Here is a 17848-nt window from a genome sequence, read left to right on the forward strand (position 1 = left end):
AAAAATGGATTAGGCCTGCATGATATGAGGAAAATCAATCCGATGTACGATAACATTGTTGAGTATTGCGATGATGATTTAACATGAAATAAATGAACAAATATTGAAGTGACCACTTTAGCTCTTCTGTTTCTCAGCCATCATGCTCGCTAACCTCGCAGTGGCCATGAAATCTGACACTGAATAATCTGCGGGTAGCTGACGAAGAAAAACAAAATGAGAACGGCACGGTTGACAGAAACACACCAACAGCAGTCCGCAGAAAAGAAACACCACTGCCACCAGTGTAACCAAGAGTCCAATAAACCAATAAACTGTCTTTCATTTTTCTCTCCCACATGTCACAAACAGACGCCAAACATTTTTTTCTTATGGCAACTCTGATGGGACACACACTTTTGTCCTCTCTCATGGGGCTCCTTTTAAATCACTATGTTACGATGGTACATGGTTCAGAAGTCGATGAATGTCAGCCACTGGCAATCGTCGATGGCATTGAAACTGAAATGCATTCACAGCATTTTTTAGACCTCAAGAATTTGTGCAATGCAATTTGGTCATAATCGCTTTATGTCAATGAAAACTCCACAGGGCACCTTTAATTTCTAAACACAGGTCATTTAAGAGCAGCAGCAGCAGCCTGATAAACATGGGGCGAAAGGAATGAATTCAACATTTGCTCCATGTTTAGACTAAAGGTCAAAGGTCAATTGTGGCTGCAAGTGATAAACCCAGACACTAACTGTGTAGTCATCAAGACAAAGCTGGAGCTGTGGAGCTGTTGCACAGCTGAACAAATGGGAAGCACTGACCGGCTTTTCTGGAAGTGGGGATGCATTAGCAAGTTTTAAAACAACAAGTCAGACCAGTCTCCCATCCCCGTCTGCTCCACATTTTTTATCTCGAGGCATCACCACACCTTCGCTCCAACTGCTGCTGAACAATATGCCAAAACGCTGGAGCACAAATATTGACTAGGAGATACATGAACAATGCAAACACTACCGAAAGTGTCTGTAAATGTGGCCCTGTTATCCCATTAGTGTGTGTCAGGCTGACATATGGACTGTGTTCTTTCCTAAGTTGTCCATGTGTCCTTTCCTGCCCCTGTCTGGTAGTGATTCTGATCTGCATTTCATTAATCTCAGCTGTATTTCCCCTTTCATGTCCATTTGGGACTGATAAATCTCTTTAGTTTGAAGCAACTTTCACTGCAACATCATCACATTCAGAAGGGTTAAAGGTCCCAATCCCTTAGGGATGCCTGGGGGACTCTGCCTGTGTAAACAATGAGCTGACCTGTCAAACTAAAAAAAAAAAAAGAAAACATGGAAGCGTGCAAACGTAATGAGTGCAACTGCTGTCAACTTGTAAATGTAAGTTAGCTTATTTTTTTTGTTTGATGTTCGATGTCAATAAACACAAACAACTTTGACAGTGATGTAGCCTTTAAATACACGAATGCACCTTCGAAAAAAACAATGGCGGACAATATTTTTGAACACTTTTCTACTAAGAGACACCCCCCAAAAAAACGTGACCCCATTTCTACACAGTCTGTTTGAGAGGAGGTGGTTTCAGTTCTGTGCCCCAGCTGAAACAGAGTCAAACTCACAGCCACATTTCACCTACATTCCTGTTTAGTACCGAACAAACCAACGTGAAGGTAAAAACATTAGCATTTAGCTTATTTTTTGGGGGTGGTGGTGGTTTCTGGACACTAGTTCACCCTGTGTGCAACTTCCCAAACAAACCGCACTCCCGACCGAAAGACACTCGTGCAACGCAATGAAAAGGTGTCTAAACGTGACAGTTTGAGGATGCGGTGGCACGAACTTACCTTTAAAGTTGTCAAATCCAGTTATCTTCCATGTAAAACCCATCACAGTGAGCAGATCGACACATGTCCCGGTCACCTCTGCTGACTGACTCGCTCCGCAGCTCTCGCGGACAGACAGTTGATGTAGCAGCTCGTGCCGCGGAGGGAAACCGCTCTCTTTAGTGGTGCCTTCATGTGCTCCTCGGAAAATTGGACCTCCCAGTTCAATATCAAGACTCAAAGGCTTGTGCTGTTGTTAAATGTTTTCTGGACGGCTGCTGTTTCAGTGCTGTTCGTTTTACAGACTGTAGTTTCGACTGTGCCCTTATGAGAAATGTCAGTTGTAACATGTTTTTTTTTTTTACTCAAAGATGAAAATTCAGGCATTATTTATGCCATGTATAGCGATAGGTTTTAAAGGATAAATTCACTCAAAATTGAAAATTCAGTCACTATCTGCTCACCCTCATGCCGATGGAAAGTCAGGTGAAGTTTCGTAATCCACGAAACATTTCTGGGGCTTCGCAGCAAAACAGCGTTGCAGCATTCTCCTAAACAACTGAAGCAGATGGGGACTTGTTTTAAAACTTTAAAAAAATGCGCCCCCCCACACAAAAAAAAAGGTAGAAAATGGCTCAAAACAACTCGTCCAGTGTAATCCAAGAGATCCCAAATTGATTTGACAAGACTTTATTTACGCTCTTTTTCACTGTAGCTCCTAGGCTAAAAGCGTTAGCACGAGCTTGACCGTGCATCGTGGGAGAGTTGATAATGTCAAATCAAATCTTTCAAATTTTCAGATCCAAGTCTCTGAAAGCCAAAAAGATCACAAAGATCTCAAAGATCCCAAACTGATTCGAAAATTGGAAAGATTTGATTTGACATTATTAATAATCTCGATGCACGGTCGAGCTCCTGCTAACACTTTAAGCTAAGCGCCTACAAGATTTTGATTTTAAAAGAGTGTAAATAAAGTCTGCTCAAATCAATTTGGGATAACAGGGCTTCCATAGACAGATCATGGCGGATGAGTTGTATGGGGCCATTTTATGTTTTGGGTTTTTTTCAGTTGTTTTTGAATTTATCCTTTAAAATATACAGCATATACATGTGGCATAGCTAAACATGAGGACTTATATGCTGCTGGATCCAGCCGCTACAAGTAGCATCCACGACGCTGTACACAATTTGGGAAATTACAGTAGTCAGATGTGATATTCTAAAATGAAAACAATGAACGCTGCATATATTCATCTTGCAGGCTTGTAGCTCAGAAACAATGAGACTGCAACGAGTACGTTGGGAAGGATTCTATTCTGTGCTGGGGCTCCAAAGCCTCAGGTTTACTGCATCCAAATTATTTTCTTACTAATCGGATCAGAGATTTGCACCGCTAAAATACAACATCTGCTGAGGTGTGCCCTGTATCATTATAATCTAATCATGTGCCTCTCTCTCTCTCTTGTAATGAGGCCCTGTGTAGTTTTAAGACCATAACTATTTTAGTTTATAGTGCACTCATGTAGTGCATATTCCTCAATTAAGATGTTTAATTAAAGAACCACAAATGAACACCAAGATAGTATTACTTAAGCGTAGGAAGACTGGTTGGTTTGTGCGCATGTTCTGCAGCTTCCATTTATAATCTGGCGTGAGCATTGCAGTGGAAAGGGATTTGGAGGTAATAAGGTAGCTATACAATGCACACATGGTATGTCACTTATGTGATGATGATATATGCCCTTCATCTGGCTTTCCTCATGAGTATTTTGTAACTGATGGTAAAATATCCAATGGCATTGAACGCAGCATCTCCTCTCACAGTAGCCAACCGAGCTGTGGACAGGAGGACAATAACTGCGGCTCTGGTGTGTGTGTGTGTGTGTGTGTGTGTGTGTGTGTGTGTGTGTGTCACCACATCGGAATGTCTGGCTACAATTTCGCACCATAGCCAGTCGCCCTATACATTGTTTCCCTCCAAATGATTTATGTTTTATAGCGCTTCACTGCAGACTCCAGGGTTAACGTGTCCACAGTTGCACTGACTTGTGATGTCTACTGGTTATAAACTGAGGGGGCCAGTCACAGGAATCATTTTTTTGACTACTTAGCAAAATAACTACCTCCAGTGCAGGTAGATCCCCACAGCTTGTGTCACCCTCAGTAAGCTGCCAATAGAGCAGGATCTTCCTCACCTCAGGCAATTTGATCAGATTTCCTAACTTGGACAGGTTCAATCAGGAGATGAGTGTTAGCTGGCAAAGGTAAAACGTCACCCCGCAGCAAATAAAACAGCACGTTGTTTTTAATTGCTCTCTTGATTGCGCAGTTGCTTTTATTGTTATATTATTCTGCAGGATAAAGAAAAAAGTAGGTTACCCGTGAACGCACCGGCGCCCCGCCCCTCAAGACAGCGAAAGCACGTGCTGTCGAGAGAGAGAGATGCCCTTTTCCACTTCGCAGCCTATAACTTCATTTATTTCAACTTGGAAAATGAGGGATTATTTTCCAATTCCCTCCCGCTCCTCTGATGGGAAGTCTTATGCCATTGAGCAGGAATGTGCAACCCTTCCATCCCTCCAGCTCTCCTCCACCCAGGAGCGTGCAAACCTTTGGGAATCCCCAGCACGCTGATAAAAAGAAAAAAAAACAGGAGGGCGGGTGGCTTTCCCAGCTTTATCTAGCATTTCTACTTCCCAGCATGTGCTCTCAGTGACACATGATATAGACATTTGTCACATCTCCTCCCTGTTTACAAATCCTGCACCGTCATGATTTTTTTACATTTTGTATGATGGATGCATCTTTATTTTTTTCCACATTTACACACACTGACAGATGCAGATGTGACTTCAGTCATTTTGGTCTCCAAGTCTCCAGAAAGTCCTAAGTCATTTTTCCTGCACACATCAAGTCCAGGTCAACTCCTTATTTAAAGGGTAGGTCCAGAAAATTGTAATCTTAAAGTGTGTTTACAGGTCTTGGGGAGAAGTTCTACACAAGTGAAAAATGTAGTATAAAGCCTTTTGTGGGCCCCAGAGGAGGCTGCATGTGATCTGATAAATTGCCTCCAGTGATGTCACTCAGTGGCCGAGGTGCATTGTGGGTAATGTAGGCACCAGGTTTTTGGAAAGGAAGTGGAATGCGTGGAATAAAGAAAAAAGGTACTGCTTGATCATTTGTTTTTAAACTCTCCATGATGAGTTCAACAGTGTTAAAGGAGTGCAATGCTAGACCAGCGGACTGCTTTTTCAGAACCAGGTGCCTGGTTGGGTTATCAGATTACATGCAGCTTCCTCTGGAGCCACAAAAGGCTTTAACTCCCTTCTCCACATTATGCTAAGTGGTACTCCCTAGAAAACACACTTTAAAGCTGCTGTTGGTTGTGTCTCTGTCCTGATTGGATAAAGTTGGCAGGGATACCAGAAAATACCGCATGAGCAAGGGGAGGAGAGGCATGGGTCACTGACCAAACACTCTATAACAGTGATTAGTGTTGGATTTTGGAGCTATTTAACACTTATTTTAATAATAATTTTTTAAAAAAAATCACTTTTAATGTAATTAATGTGTAAAATTGGTGGAGTTACCCTTTAAGGCAAATCAAGTCTAACTTTCCCCTCAATATACTGAACTCTTTCCTGCAGTATCCGGTCTCTATAGAGAGAAAGGACAAGGCATTAGCTCCTGTCTAATAATGATAACAATGTCCAGTTTATCCAACCTGTTCAAAAAGTTTGTCACTTAATTGAATTTGTATTATAATCATTGATATTCTAACATAATGTAATATATGTAATCAAACAAAAAACTTTATAAAAGCTTATTTATTCCTTAATTCCTTCTCAATAAAAATAATTCCTTCCCATCAGTGTGCAGTGAAATACTGACATACATGACATTCACCTCTCAGGTGAAGTTGCTGTCAAGAGTGAGTCCTTATTTTTTGTGTGGATCCTGCCCTCTGCTGTCAGTAAAGGCTCATTACGTAGGCAGGAAGCCACTGTTACACTAATGCACTGTTACATCTGATATCTGATGCAGTAAGATACTGATAATAATAGGATTACTCACAGCAGATGCACTGTTACTGCTGTAAATACCTATATTACATAGAATCAACAGAATACATTCTACTACAATAATTGGAGAATTGCATTAGTATAGTATGATCCTTAGTAATACAGGTATATTTAATAGCTAATTTTGCTTTATATATATGGTTGATGACTGCGTGTTGAAACTAAGCATAGAAGATAACAAGTAGCACTAAAAATAAAGGTGGAAAAAACATTATTTTTATACAAAACATCTTTAGCCTCAAGTTAATCATTCATTCTACCCTGCAACAAAGAGCTTCTCTGTTCTGGTTCAGCCTATTCACACTTGACTTAGCTCAGCGCTCAGCTGAAGAATTACCCTGCGTCCATAGCCTAGATCCAGAGGAAGGTTTACAACACCACCTGCATGCAGTGAGTCAGCCCTCCATGGAAGGCACAAGCCTTTGTTTCGCAAGACATGGCTTATATTGGGACACAATGAAACGCAACCATTCTGCACGAACACACAATGCCTCGCAACCGTGTGTTGTTTACAAACAAAGGGGAAATAAACAAAGGTGTGATGCGCACAGAGACAAATAACCTGCGAACACACAATGACTACAATCCAGTCAGCCAGGTGCTGTTCTGAGCTAACAGCTACCTGACTCAGTGGTTTGTAAAAAGGGGTTCCCTGCTCGTAGCCTAGTTTGTACAATTGTCATGAGTAGAGCTGGGGCATCTGGGACAATGATGTAAGAACAAACAACGCCTCTGCACAGTTTGGGTCTGCTCCACATGTTTCAGTCATGTTTGAAGTGGCAAGTGATTGATGAGAAACAGGAGATGATATGAACACAAAGATTGAATATAAAAGAAACTACAGACTGTGAGAGTGATATCTTCATAGAGAGTTTATTAATAAATCATAATATACTAAATATAATCAATCGCTATGCAGAAATATAAACATCATAAAGAATATGTCGATGTAATACATTACAGAAATAGTAAAATAAATACTATTAAAGCATAGTTTAAAAAACCCTAAAAACAGCTTTCGTAGGTTTGTAAGGCTTAGAGGTCTTGAAACAAACGTTCGATGAAAATACAACACATTGTGCTTACTCTACCAGCATTCAAGTCAACTAAACTAATATTGCGAGAAGTAAAAATCAATGTAAAAGCAAATCAAACACGAAGAACATAAAATCTGAAGTGACCATGACATCCTACTGTATTATGAACAATGATTTCTTTTTAAAAATTCCTCCACACTAAACTATGACTAAAAGATTAATTATATCCACGGGCCTGTTGTATAATCAACCCAAATTAATAATTTAACTGTTTTTCTACTCTTTAAAACAACTGGGTAGCGTCATACTTTTTGAAGTGATGCCTTTTTAAATTCATAACTGGTATTGTGTAAATACATCAGTGTCTAATCAGAATAAGTTGCATAATGCTATAATGTGCACAGCTGAGATGAATTTCAAAACACAGCAAATTGCATGGAAATAAAAATTAAACAAACTCCCGTAGGAGAGTGCTTTGTCCAGCATAGAACGGGGAGCCCTGCTTCATTAAAGCGTTCACATATCACACTGTGCCATACCTATAGGGCAATTTTAAATCTTTATATTCCCCTTGGAATCTACGTTTGCCTTCATGAGGAAACACACACACAGTAGGGTCAAAAAGTCTTGAGACCACTAGTCAAAAATGCTTCTCCTCTACTCTGCATTGGTTTCTAATGTAATGTTATTTTTTTTAGGAGAAATTAGAACAGCAGCTTAACAGTTTCAGTGAAAAGTTGAATCCCAAATGTACATGATTTCCAGATTTTATAGTTTTTGGTATGTCCCCCTTTTGCTCTAATGACAGCATGCACTGGAACTGGCATGGACTCCACAAGGTTTGTTCAAGACCTGCTGACTCATGTTATACAAGCACTATTTGACAGTGTTCCAACAAGCTTCCTGTAATCTCACAGTATGCTTGGCTTTCTCAGTCTTAAAGAGACTTCATGAGAGGTACCACTCCATTATTCAGAGACATATTACACCCGCTGGGTTGCATCTTTGAGGAGAAGGATTCTTACTTTAGAAGGATAATGACCCCAGACTCCCTTTGCAGTGCTACAAGGAGTCCTGACTGTCATGGACTTTCTTCCACAGTCTCTGACCTCAAACCCATTGGACATTTACATGTATGGGGGCACTTGAAGACTGAGAAAGCCAGGCATTATGTGACATCAAATAATGCTGGGATAACTATGAGAAACTTGTGGAGTCCCTGCCAGCTCCAGTGTTGCCATTACAGCAAAAGAGAGACATACCGTTTTTTGAATATTACATTTTTCACTCAGATTGGTAAACTGATATTATCATTTGTATAAATAATAGTAAATAAGAAGTATTTAGAAAAACTTGCGGAGTCCATGCCAGCTCAAGGGGGGGCATACCTAATACTATGATATTCTGAAATTCATGTACATCTAAGATTCAACTTTTTACTCATATCAATACGTTTATATCACAATTTATAATGAACAAAATACTGTTATTATTACATTATAAACAAATGCAAAAAGAAGTGTTTTGACTATTGGTGTCAGACTTTTTGACCCTGCTGCACATCACCATCATAAGAAGTGTCACTTCGACCATCTTATTCAACAAAAACAATAATATGACAAATGAATGGTTCAATTGTTAGTGAGAGTTTACAAAAGGAAGAACTATAATTGGAGGCAGGTCTGATGATGCAGAGGTGCTGACACAGATCTCAACAGGAAAAATAGCAAGGAAGAAACTGCAGGATATTAAACAGCAGTCTAGCAGCACCGATTGCCTTCCTTTTCCAGCACCCAATTAGACACTTCTGCAACAGATGAGTGCAGTTGCACTAAGACATTATCAGCCACGACAGTGGGAAACACCTTGCTAAATGCTAAACATACAGGATGATTAATGTCAGACAATAACGCAGATCACACCAGCTGCTCTTCTAGAAACCCACAGCCCATGAAATAAGGGTATTTTAGTTTTTCTACAAACAATAACATAAAGATCATCTTTGATTCAAGGCAACTTTTTAGTGCCAAAGGACAAAACACACTATTTTAAGTATCACTTTCGTTTTGCTCGGACCTTATCCAAAACTCTTGCTTCATAAGCTGGACAAACCTGTACTCAGCCAGGTAAAACTTGATGAATCGTGATGACAACAGACACCCTGGACTTGGCACAATAATTAAACTGAGGTTGACAAAAACGACAAGTGTAAAACCTCAACATCAGCTTAGTCCAGCAATCCTTGTGTGCAGCCGTTTGGATGATCACCATTTGCTGAATTATAGTGGCAGGTCACTGACACTCACTCTACCCTAAAGCGAAGACAAAGTGCAAACAACACCCCCCTTTCTGCATCATAGAAAATATATTTTTAGACAGCTGTGCCACTAATTAGATGCTTCAGTTCTAAGATGACATTAAGTGCTCGACAACATGAGAGAGTTGGCTCCTCCTGAGATGATGCTCAGTGTTGCCTTTGTGGATCATGTATCTTGCGCCTCGTTAAAAATGCTGTTGGACTTGTCATCCGAGCATTTTAAGTTTTTTCATACTTCACATGAATACGCACGAGCAGAGCTGCCCAGCGCAAGTTGCTTGTTACTGAGCAGCTCAGCTTAGGGAAGCTAGAGGTTATAGTTCCCTACTTAAGGCACTTCAAAGATATCATTAAGAAATGATCCTATTACTATCTTATGATCCTATTATCTTTTAATATGTTAGAGAAAATGGGGGTGATCAAAAAAAAAAATCAATATAATACAAAGGCATAAATGCTTCATGAATAAGAACGCTGTGTTGCATTTAGGTGTAATTCAAATCTGGGCATGTTAAGCTGTTAGGCAAGAGATCCCTGAGAGAATCCTACACTGTAAGTTGACTTTACTTTAAAAAAGGCAGGAAACCAGTTACCTCAGAATTACCAAATAGGCTATTAAATTTAAATTGTATGAACTAAAAAGATTTAAAAACTTAAAATGATTAGTCTACTTTACGTGGTAATTTTGAGGTTATCGGTTTCCTCGATTTTTCAAAGTACAAGTCACTTTTTCGGATTTTACAGTGTACCCTGTTTTCAAGTAAAAACTTGGAACAAGTTCTATTTGTTGACTCAAATTTTTGCAATGTCTTTATAATAAAATGTCCTGTTTGCTAAAAACAGTGATACTTGTACCATCAGCACCACACATATATCAAGTATTTTTTTTTATGATAGCGCTAGTACACTGTGAATTTTAAAACTTGACTTTATTTTAAAAAAGTCAGGAATTACCTCAGAATTATCAAGTAAAGCAGACTATCAAATTTACGTTGTATGAGCTAAAAAAAAGTGAACAACTTCAAATTATTAGTCGACTTTAATTGGCAATTGTGAGGTAATCTGTTTCCACGATTTTTTTTTAAATAAACACACGTTTACAGTGTCCATGCTACTACAAAATGAAATATGTAGTGTTAGTTTTTTTTTAACGTTTAACATGATTGACATGTTATGTGACACAGTATGATTGGTCCCAGTAGAGTGCTGCAGGAATGAGTCGTAAAACCCAGAAAATAATTAAAGGAGACCTATTATGCCACACGGTGCTGGCTCAGGCTTGTGTGAGCTGACCAATCAGAGCAGACTGGGTATTCGGGATCGGGGCCTTAAAGAGACAGGAGCTAAAACAGAGAGTTTCAGGCAGAGGGGGAATACAGAGCTGCAGCACTGGACAGTATGAGACAATGGATGTGTTTTTTAAGCATTACAGCATTTAAACCTATTCCAGCAGTGAACCAAAATAAAATTATGAACTTGAAAATGAGCATAAAATGTCTCCTTTAACATTTTTCCACTTCCAGTTCCCTCATCTTTAAGCCAATGAGTTTTTTTTTTAGCGGTTTACGATTAGATGCCTGAAATAAGGTCTGTGATTACCGCAACCTGAAGAGATTTTCACGTTTTGTTCTAAGGACATTAAATACGTAATACACAACTGTGAATTTTGAAGCGTTTTTACATGTCTTAAAAATGGCGGTTGCTAACAAGTGGCTAAATTAGATTACCAAAATTGTTAGGGACATTAACCATCATTGGCAACTTACTGACGTGTGACTGTGGTGTAGTTCGTTTATAACGTTGATACTTCTGACGATCGCACACATTCATAAACATTACCTTGTGTAAGTATCATAAATCATATTTATTTGGTTTATTTGCTGCAAAAATCCAAAATCCTGTGGAAAACTCCTGTTGGCTTTTTGTCGAGGAAAAGAAGGGCAGGGCTAATTTTGGTCCACCAAAATACGTCATCCCTGCAGCACTCTGTTCTCTTTGGCTATTTTACGCAGATAAAAGCAAAAGGATGTGGGACTGTGGATATCCTTCACTAATCTGCCTCATCATTCAACTTTCAGCCCCGTTTATGCTGTATAGTTTTTATTAAAGAGAAAATAATAAATCTCTTTTGAATAGGCAGTTTGTTAGCTAAGAACGCTCCAGGGAGCAGGATATGGTTTGGGGCGACAACAGTTTTTCTTTCCTCTTATTTATGAGTCAATTTACACAAAAAATGAATATGAAAATTTTTACACAGGTTGACTCTCAGGAATCAACATGTATAGATGTACAGAATTCAATTTTGACTTTTCGACTGACCTATACTAGATTATCCTCCTATATTTCTTGTTTTAACTCCGCAACGAGCTCAAACCTCCTCACGTTTGCATGTAAAAAACAAGAAAAATACAGAATAAATCAGGAACATATGATACTGAAAAAAGAATAAATAGTAATACCAAAGTATTCTATGTTGCTTGTCTTTCTCAGCTCTTGCGAGAGTTGCTGTACCACTTCCTGAGAGCCACTCCACTAGTGCTCGCCACAACGCACAGCGCCCCTCCAAGGCTCCACCAGGTCGGTGCACGGTTAAAGAAAATGAACTGGAAGGTGAACGCCAGCACCACGTCGACAGTCCTCACCAAGGCCACGGGTCCAGCTTTCTCGATCTGCAGGGCCTTTGTGAGGAAGCTCTGGCCAGCGATACCCAGAACAGCAATCAACATCAGCAACCAGCGATCGCGGCCACAGAATGGGATCTTCCATTCCCCAAGGACGGATACAGTGATGAGGCACTCAATGAAACCGATGACAGCGTAGTACCAGACAGAGAGGTAGTAATGGACGCTCTTCCCAATCTTGCGAAGGACAACATATGTAAAAGCAGCCCCAACAGCTCCTGAGAATGAATCAAAAATAAGATATTGAATGAATACAGCAATCAGAAGAATGATGAAAATGAAAGAGACATTATGACGCTGGCACAAAAGCTCCTCGCACTCCAGAGCCAGTATTCGATTTGTAGCTGGGTGTTTCTCCCCAAATATTTGGCAAATTGTGCAGCTACGCAAGCAATTTCTGCAAGTTGAAACATTCAAGCTGCAAGTTTGAGTCAAGTCAGTTTTATTCATGTAGCCCAATATCCATCACAAATTTGTCTCAAGAGGCTCCACAACCTGTATAACATGCGACACCCTCTATCCTTAGACCCTCCAAACAAACCTTTGAAAGGGAAAGAATATAAGAATAAGGAATCTTTAGTGAGAGCAAAACAGGAGGGATCATTGTCTCCAGACAGACACACAATAGATGTGGAGTCGAGCAGCTAACACCAGGTTTCTTAGCAGGGTGGCACATGTCATTTTTTGAGATTGTGTAAGGTGCTTATAAGTCTATAAGGACCTTGAACTAACTCTCTTTCACATGGAAAGGACCAATTTGAGCACTGGAAGGAGAACCCCCGGAGGAGAACTATGACTAATTGGAAGGACTGTATCTCCCATCTGACCCTGATGTGCTAGAGGACATAGCTGTATTGCATTGAATTCCCCTGGTTGCCATGGTAAACCTGACCTGGTTAAAATAAACGGTCTGTCATGCAAGGACGAAGAAAATTCTCATTGTCATACGTCCTTGTGATTGTTTTTATCTATTTATTATGGTCATATAAACTTCTACTGCTTTACAGGTGATGTAGGAAAGGGAGTGTGTTAATTGTATCACCTGCAAAGGCAGCAATAGTCCCCTTGATGTGGTTAGTGTAGTTGCCCTCAATGCCACGTGGATGCTCGCCAAAGATGAATGGTGGTCGGGCGATGAGGATGACTCCAGTGAGGGTAAAAACCATGAAGACTAAGTCCCAGATCGTACATCTCTCCTTCAGGAAGATCCAGGCCAGGAGGGAGGTGAACACTGGATTACTGAGGGACAATGAAAGAATAATAGTAAGTAATACATTTATGGGTGCAGCTTAATTAATCAAATATAGAGAAAAAAAAGGAGAAAATTGGTGAGAAATGCTGATTATTGTCTTAACAGATTAGTTTCGTATGAGGTATGTCGCTCTATTCAAATCACACTTCCCCGGATCTTTCATATATTACTGACAGAATATGGCAGGGAGAGAGAGACAATTAAGAGGAATAAGGAAAATGTTGGAAAGTGAGATAAAGAGATGAGGGTGTAGAAAAAATGACGGGAGGGGGATTAGAGAAAAATGTGACGGCGTACTATTCACAGAGGACAAAACCTTTTCGCAGTCTTAGTGTAATCAGCACTCATCAGGCACAATTAATTACGCTCCAACCTCCTCTCACCTGAACATGATGACGGTGGCATCTGCTAGCGGCATCTGCTGAACAGCATAGAAGAGCAGGATCATGGCATTGGAACCAACGAAACCCCGAAACACCAGATATTTACGTTTTTCTCTGGGACCAAGGAAACCTGTCCTGGAGGAGCAGAGATATGAGGATGATGGAATGAATGGATGGATGGATGGATGGATGGATGGATGGATTGTTAGACTGACAAAGGAAGTTATACACAGAATTTCAGAGAGAAAGAGGGGGAAAACTCAGCAAAAAGAGATGACAGATGGGTAGATTTAGGTACTGTGGAGATGACAGTGATGGATGTACAGATGAATGGGTGGGGCTGTAAAGAGAAGTGGTTATGAATGAATGTCAAAACAAAGAGGAATGCAGAGGACATATGGATGAATGGATGAATAGTTACATGAATGAATAAAGGTAGTGCGATAGCCTTTGGGATTTAAGTTTAATTTTGATTCTTGGGATAACAATGTTATTCCTTAGTGAACTGGTTACGTGTAAGTTTGTCATGTCATGCTTGTGAAATGAATGGAAAGAAAGTAAACTTAATGATTTTTAGAAGCTGTATTTTATTTCCCTTTATTGACTTTCTTGCTTTGTGTTTATTGAACATTAAAGCATGTAAACATTTTCTAGTAGACGCCTAAAATCAAATATATGAACCTGAAAATGAGCGTAATATGGGACCTTTAAGAATCTACCTTACTTAATATTTTCTTTCTTAAAGTGTTTATTTATTGTATTTAATTTCATTGCACTTACAAATTGATAATCAGATTTCACCCTCATTGTATTGTATTGTACTATTTTTAACAGTATTTTAGGTGAAAACGGAACAATATGCTGTTACTGTTCAATACAATTACAATAAAACCTTTGGTACTTTATTTAAAATCATATTTAATGTAGAAAGGCTTTATTCAAAACCTTCCCAACATTGTAAGTACATAATATTTTTCATCAACAGGACCGAAGGGAATAATACATGGCTCTCGAAGTATTTTGACAATGCAAACTTGTTTGAAAAGTGATTATATGTTAAGCCATGATCCTTGTATTTGAACACAAATGCAGGAATCCCCTGACAAACAGGGATATAAACAAACTTGGATCTAATCACAACATATAAATTGTTGGTTTAAAAGAAAGACTGTTTGGGGGTGTTACAATAGCACTTATTATTGCATAAAAGGTATGTGCAAATCTTGACTCTGGGGTTAAAATGTAAGTGTTGAGGTCATGAAATCTAAATATTTGAGTTTCTCCATCGTGCTTACTTGTGGTAGATGAGTAACGGCGCAGTAAAGAGCATCTGGAAGAAGCAGCGTATGGCGCTGATCTCTATGGCGTGGACTCCCTGGATGGTTTTCACCAAGAGGGCAATGATGGAGAAGAAGACTGTGGACAGGAACGCATAGAACAAACCGAGACCTGGACATGATTTTGGTTTCTCTGGGCCTGGGAAAGAGAGAAAAGGAGGAGAGAGACAAAGAATAGGAAGTAAGGATGAGGGAGCAGAGAGGTAGAGAGACGGGGGCCCTGAGAAGGGTATCTCTTAGTATTTTGTTGATACGGTAACTGCAGGATGGAGGGGTGAACCTGAGAGTATGTTATTGAACTCCATGTGGCCTTCGAATTCTGTTGGAATACCACAAACAAAAGATTTGTGAAATTCAGTGGTGTAGTGTTTGCAAACCCTGCCTGTGGAGCAACAAGCTGATATGTTTGTGGAGATTAGATTGCAGCCTGAGGTCGCTCAGGCACCTTTCTCTGTGTTCGTCCACAATGTGTGGTCTGTTCACCGATTCTGTTCACCGAAACTCTTTAGCTCGTCAAACTTAAATCCAATAGGCTGTTTTACCTGGTAATTCTGAGGTAATCAATTTCCTGACCTTTTTAAAGAAAAGACAACTTTGAAAATGTACAGTGCAGTTCCACTTTTATGCTTAGTAGACACAGGCAAGATGATTATTACAGTGTTAGACTTTACTGCATTAGTATTCCAGTGTAACACAATTTTTTATATTACTTTTCTTGGCATTCAAGCTGGCCTTTCTTTCTCACATGTCATTTTTCACCATGTACAAAAAGTACACAAAGAGAAACTGATGTCCAGGGGCATCAGGTGCATTTTTCACTTCCTTCTAAATTCCCAAAACAACGCCAAAACGTCTTTCTTCCTTACACAGAGTAACACCAATGGAAAAACCCTTCCATAGTTACACACTGTATAGTCATTTGAATTTCATCTGAATTTAAACTTGTTAAACAAGTTTAAAGTTTCAAGTTTAAAGGTGCACTGCAGTTTCGGGGAAGTCATTTTAACCAGAAGAGAAAGATCTTCATTGACTGAAACAAACTAAATAAACAAACTCTCTTCATTTTCGTGACTGAATAAACAAACAACACAGTTTCATACTATTGTACTCTGTTAATATTTGGCGGACCCTGCCACCCAGCTTCAAACAGTGTCCTGGGCACCTCATTTCCCTCTGATAACAGCATGTTTGTTCAGGAATGTAAATAATAAATATTTCTCAGTTTGTATTATTACCTTATCAATATTGTAAATATGAGCTTTGTGAGTTTCTGAATTTCTTTTCCAAAACTACACAGTGCCCCTTTTAACTTGTACTAAAAGTGCACAGAGACAAACTAATGTCCAGGGGCATCGGGTGCATTTTTCACTTCCTTCTTAATTCCCAAAACGTCTTTCTTCCTTATAGAGTAACACCAATGGAAAAACCCTTTCTGTAGTGTCACATCTGTTTTGCTGATAGGCACAAACTGTGTGTCAAACTGGGTCTTATTTCCGAGTGTAGCGTGCTGAAAGCCTACAGGTACGGTAGCCCTGGTGCTGTAAAAGTGCACAGTCATCCATCCTCTCAGGGAAGGTTTACAGCACTTTATCTTTTTATCGGCTGCACACTTAGCAACCAGCTTCCTTACATATAAGGCACACACACACACACACACACACACACACACTGAAAGGAGGAACTGTGCATCATAGTTTCGATATGATTAAGCATTAAAAATACATCAACCAGCGTTTTAACGTGCTGTGAGACAACAAACGACCCTAAAAAAAGGATGAAAAAAAGATATTTCCATCAAATATGATTTCTTCCAACCTACATAATTTGGGTCACTGGCCAATGGGGGGGGGGGTCCACTTTTAATGTGACGTTTAAATGACGCGCCGGCATTGTTGACACAGAAAAGCGCCGAAACTTTATAGAAAGTGTGTGAAGTGACCCGCGCTGCTTCCCTACGACTAAACCCCTGCTTACAGGCTGTTAGCCTACACGTGATAGCCCCGTTATAACTGATGTGACGTTACACGGTTGTATAACGTGAGGGCCACGTTATAGGGCACGTTACTTCTGCATGGTTTTTTTGTTTTGCCGACACCGAAGTGAGGATGGGGAAATTTATGTCTTTATTTCTTTTCTTTTTTTTTATCACTTCCGTTTAAGAGCTATATACTAAAGTGCGTGCGCTCTTCTCTACCTTCCCGGGATGCGGGCTCGCCTCTGACGCAACACGCCGGCGGGCACAGCGCTCTTCCCTCGCCGCCTTCCGGTGAATTTTCGCTTCCCCTCGCCTCCTCCGTCTCCTCAGCATCACCGCCGTCGTAAGCACACGACACACGACAGCCGCGCTGCAAGTGAATCCTCTCCGCCGTCCGCTCGTCATCGCCGCACTCGTCGTCCTGGTTGTCGGCTCTGTGAAACACTACGGTAATGTCGTCCTCTGCGGGTGAAGCCCGCTCGTGTGCGCAGTGGTTACAGTCTGCCATGGTAAGATGTGACGGCCGAGCGACAGCATGCCTCGGACAGAGCGCTGTCCGCCTTCTTTGGTGCCCTGAGTGACTGAGAAGACAAGGTTAATGACTAACCTTGGTGGCAGGATACAAACTCCCATGCGGTGGTTTACTTTACCCACAGGGGGGCAGAGCTGAACGCGAACCAACTCTGCCGGACGACTAAAACATTGGCCGACGTTGACGCCCATTGTAGAGGGAGGCTGTGGAGACCTGAGCCAACCAAAACTCAGCTCACACACATCTGAAACGCATCAATGCAGTCGACGTGATGACAAGAAGAGTCAAAGCTCACGATTTCCCTTCATTTGTACGTCAGAACCATGACGTAAGCCTATCTTAGTGTTAGTACATCATTAGTCTGTAAACTCAAAATCAACTAAATCAAATCAGTCTTAATTATGATGAGACTTTTCATATTTATGAGGTATAT

General features: G+C 40.3%; 1 protein-coding gene across 1 annotated transcript; it reads right to left on the minus strand.

The window, feature by feature from the left end:
* Positions 1-8461: 8461 nt before the first annotated feature.
* slc35g1 (solute carrier family 35 member G1) lies at positions 8462-17508 on the minus strand. Its single transcript, XM_073488985.1, has 5 exons — positions 17103-17508; positions 14867-15047; positions 13572-13706; positions 12979-13175; positions 8462-12154 (listed from the first exon to the last, which is right to left on the minus strand). Exons 1-5 carry the CDS (start codon positions 17389-17391, stop codon positions 11742-11744), a joined length of 1215 nt encoding a protein of 404 aa, XP_073345086.1. The 5' UTR covers positions 17392-17508; the 3' UTR covers positions 8462-11741.
* Positions 17509-17848: the final 340 nt, after the last annotated feature.

Source organism: Pagrus major, chromosome 20, assembly GCF_040436345.1.
Source record: "Pagrus major chromosome 20, Pma_NU_1.0".
NCBI classification, from domain to species: domain Eukaryota; kingdom Metazoa; phylum Chordata; class Actinopteri; order Spariformes; family Sparidae; genus Pagrus; species Pagrus major.

Bases quoted from the DNA above. Each gene is read 5' to 3' on its own strand.
- slc35g1 (XM_073488985.1), bottom strand. From the start codon at position 17,391: ATGGCAGACTGTAACCACTGCGCACACGAGCGGGCTTCACCCGCAGAG. The intron at 15,048-17,102 runs GTAGAGAAGAGC...TCTCTTTCCCAG, and splicing joins CGAGCCCGCATCCCGGGAAG to GCCCAGAGAAACCAAAATCA. The intron at 13,707-14,866 runs GTAAGCACGATG...CTGCTCCTCCAG, and splicing joins CCGTTACTCATCTACCACAA to GACAGGTTTCCTTGGTCCCA.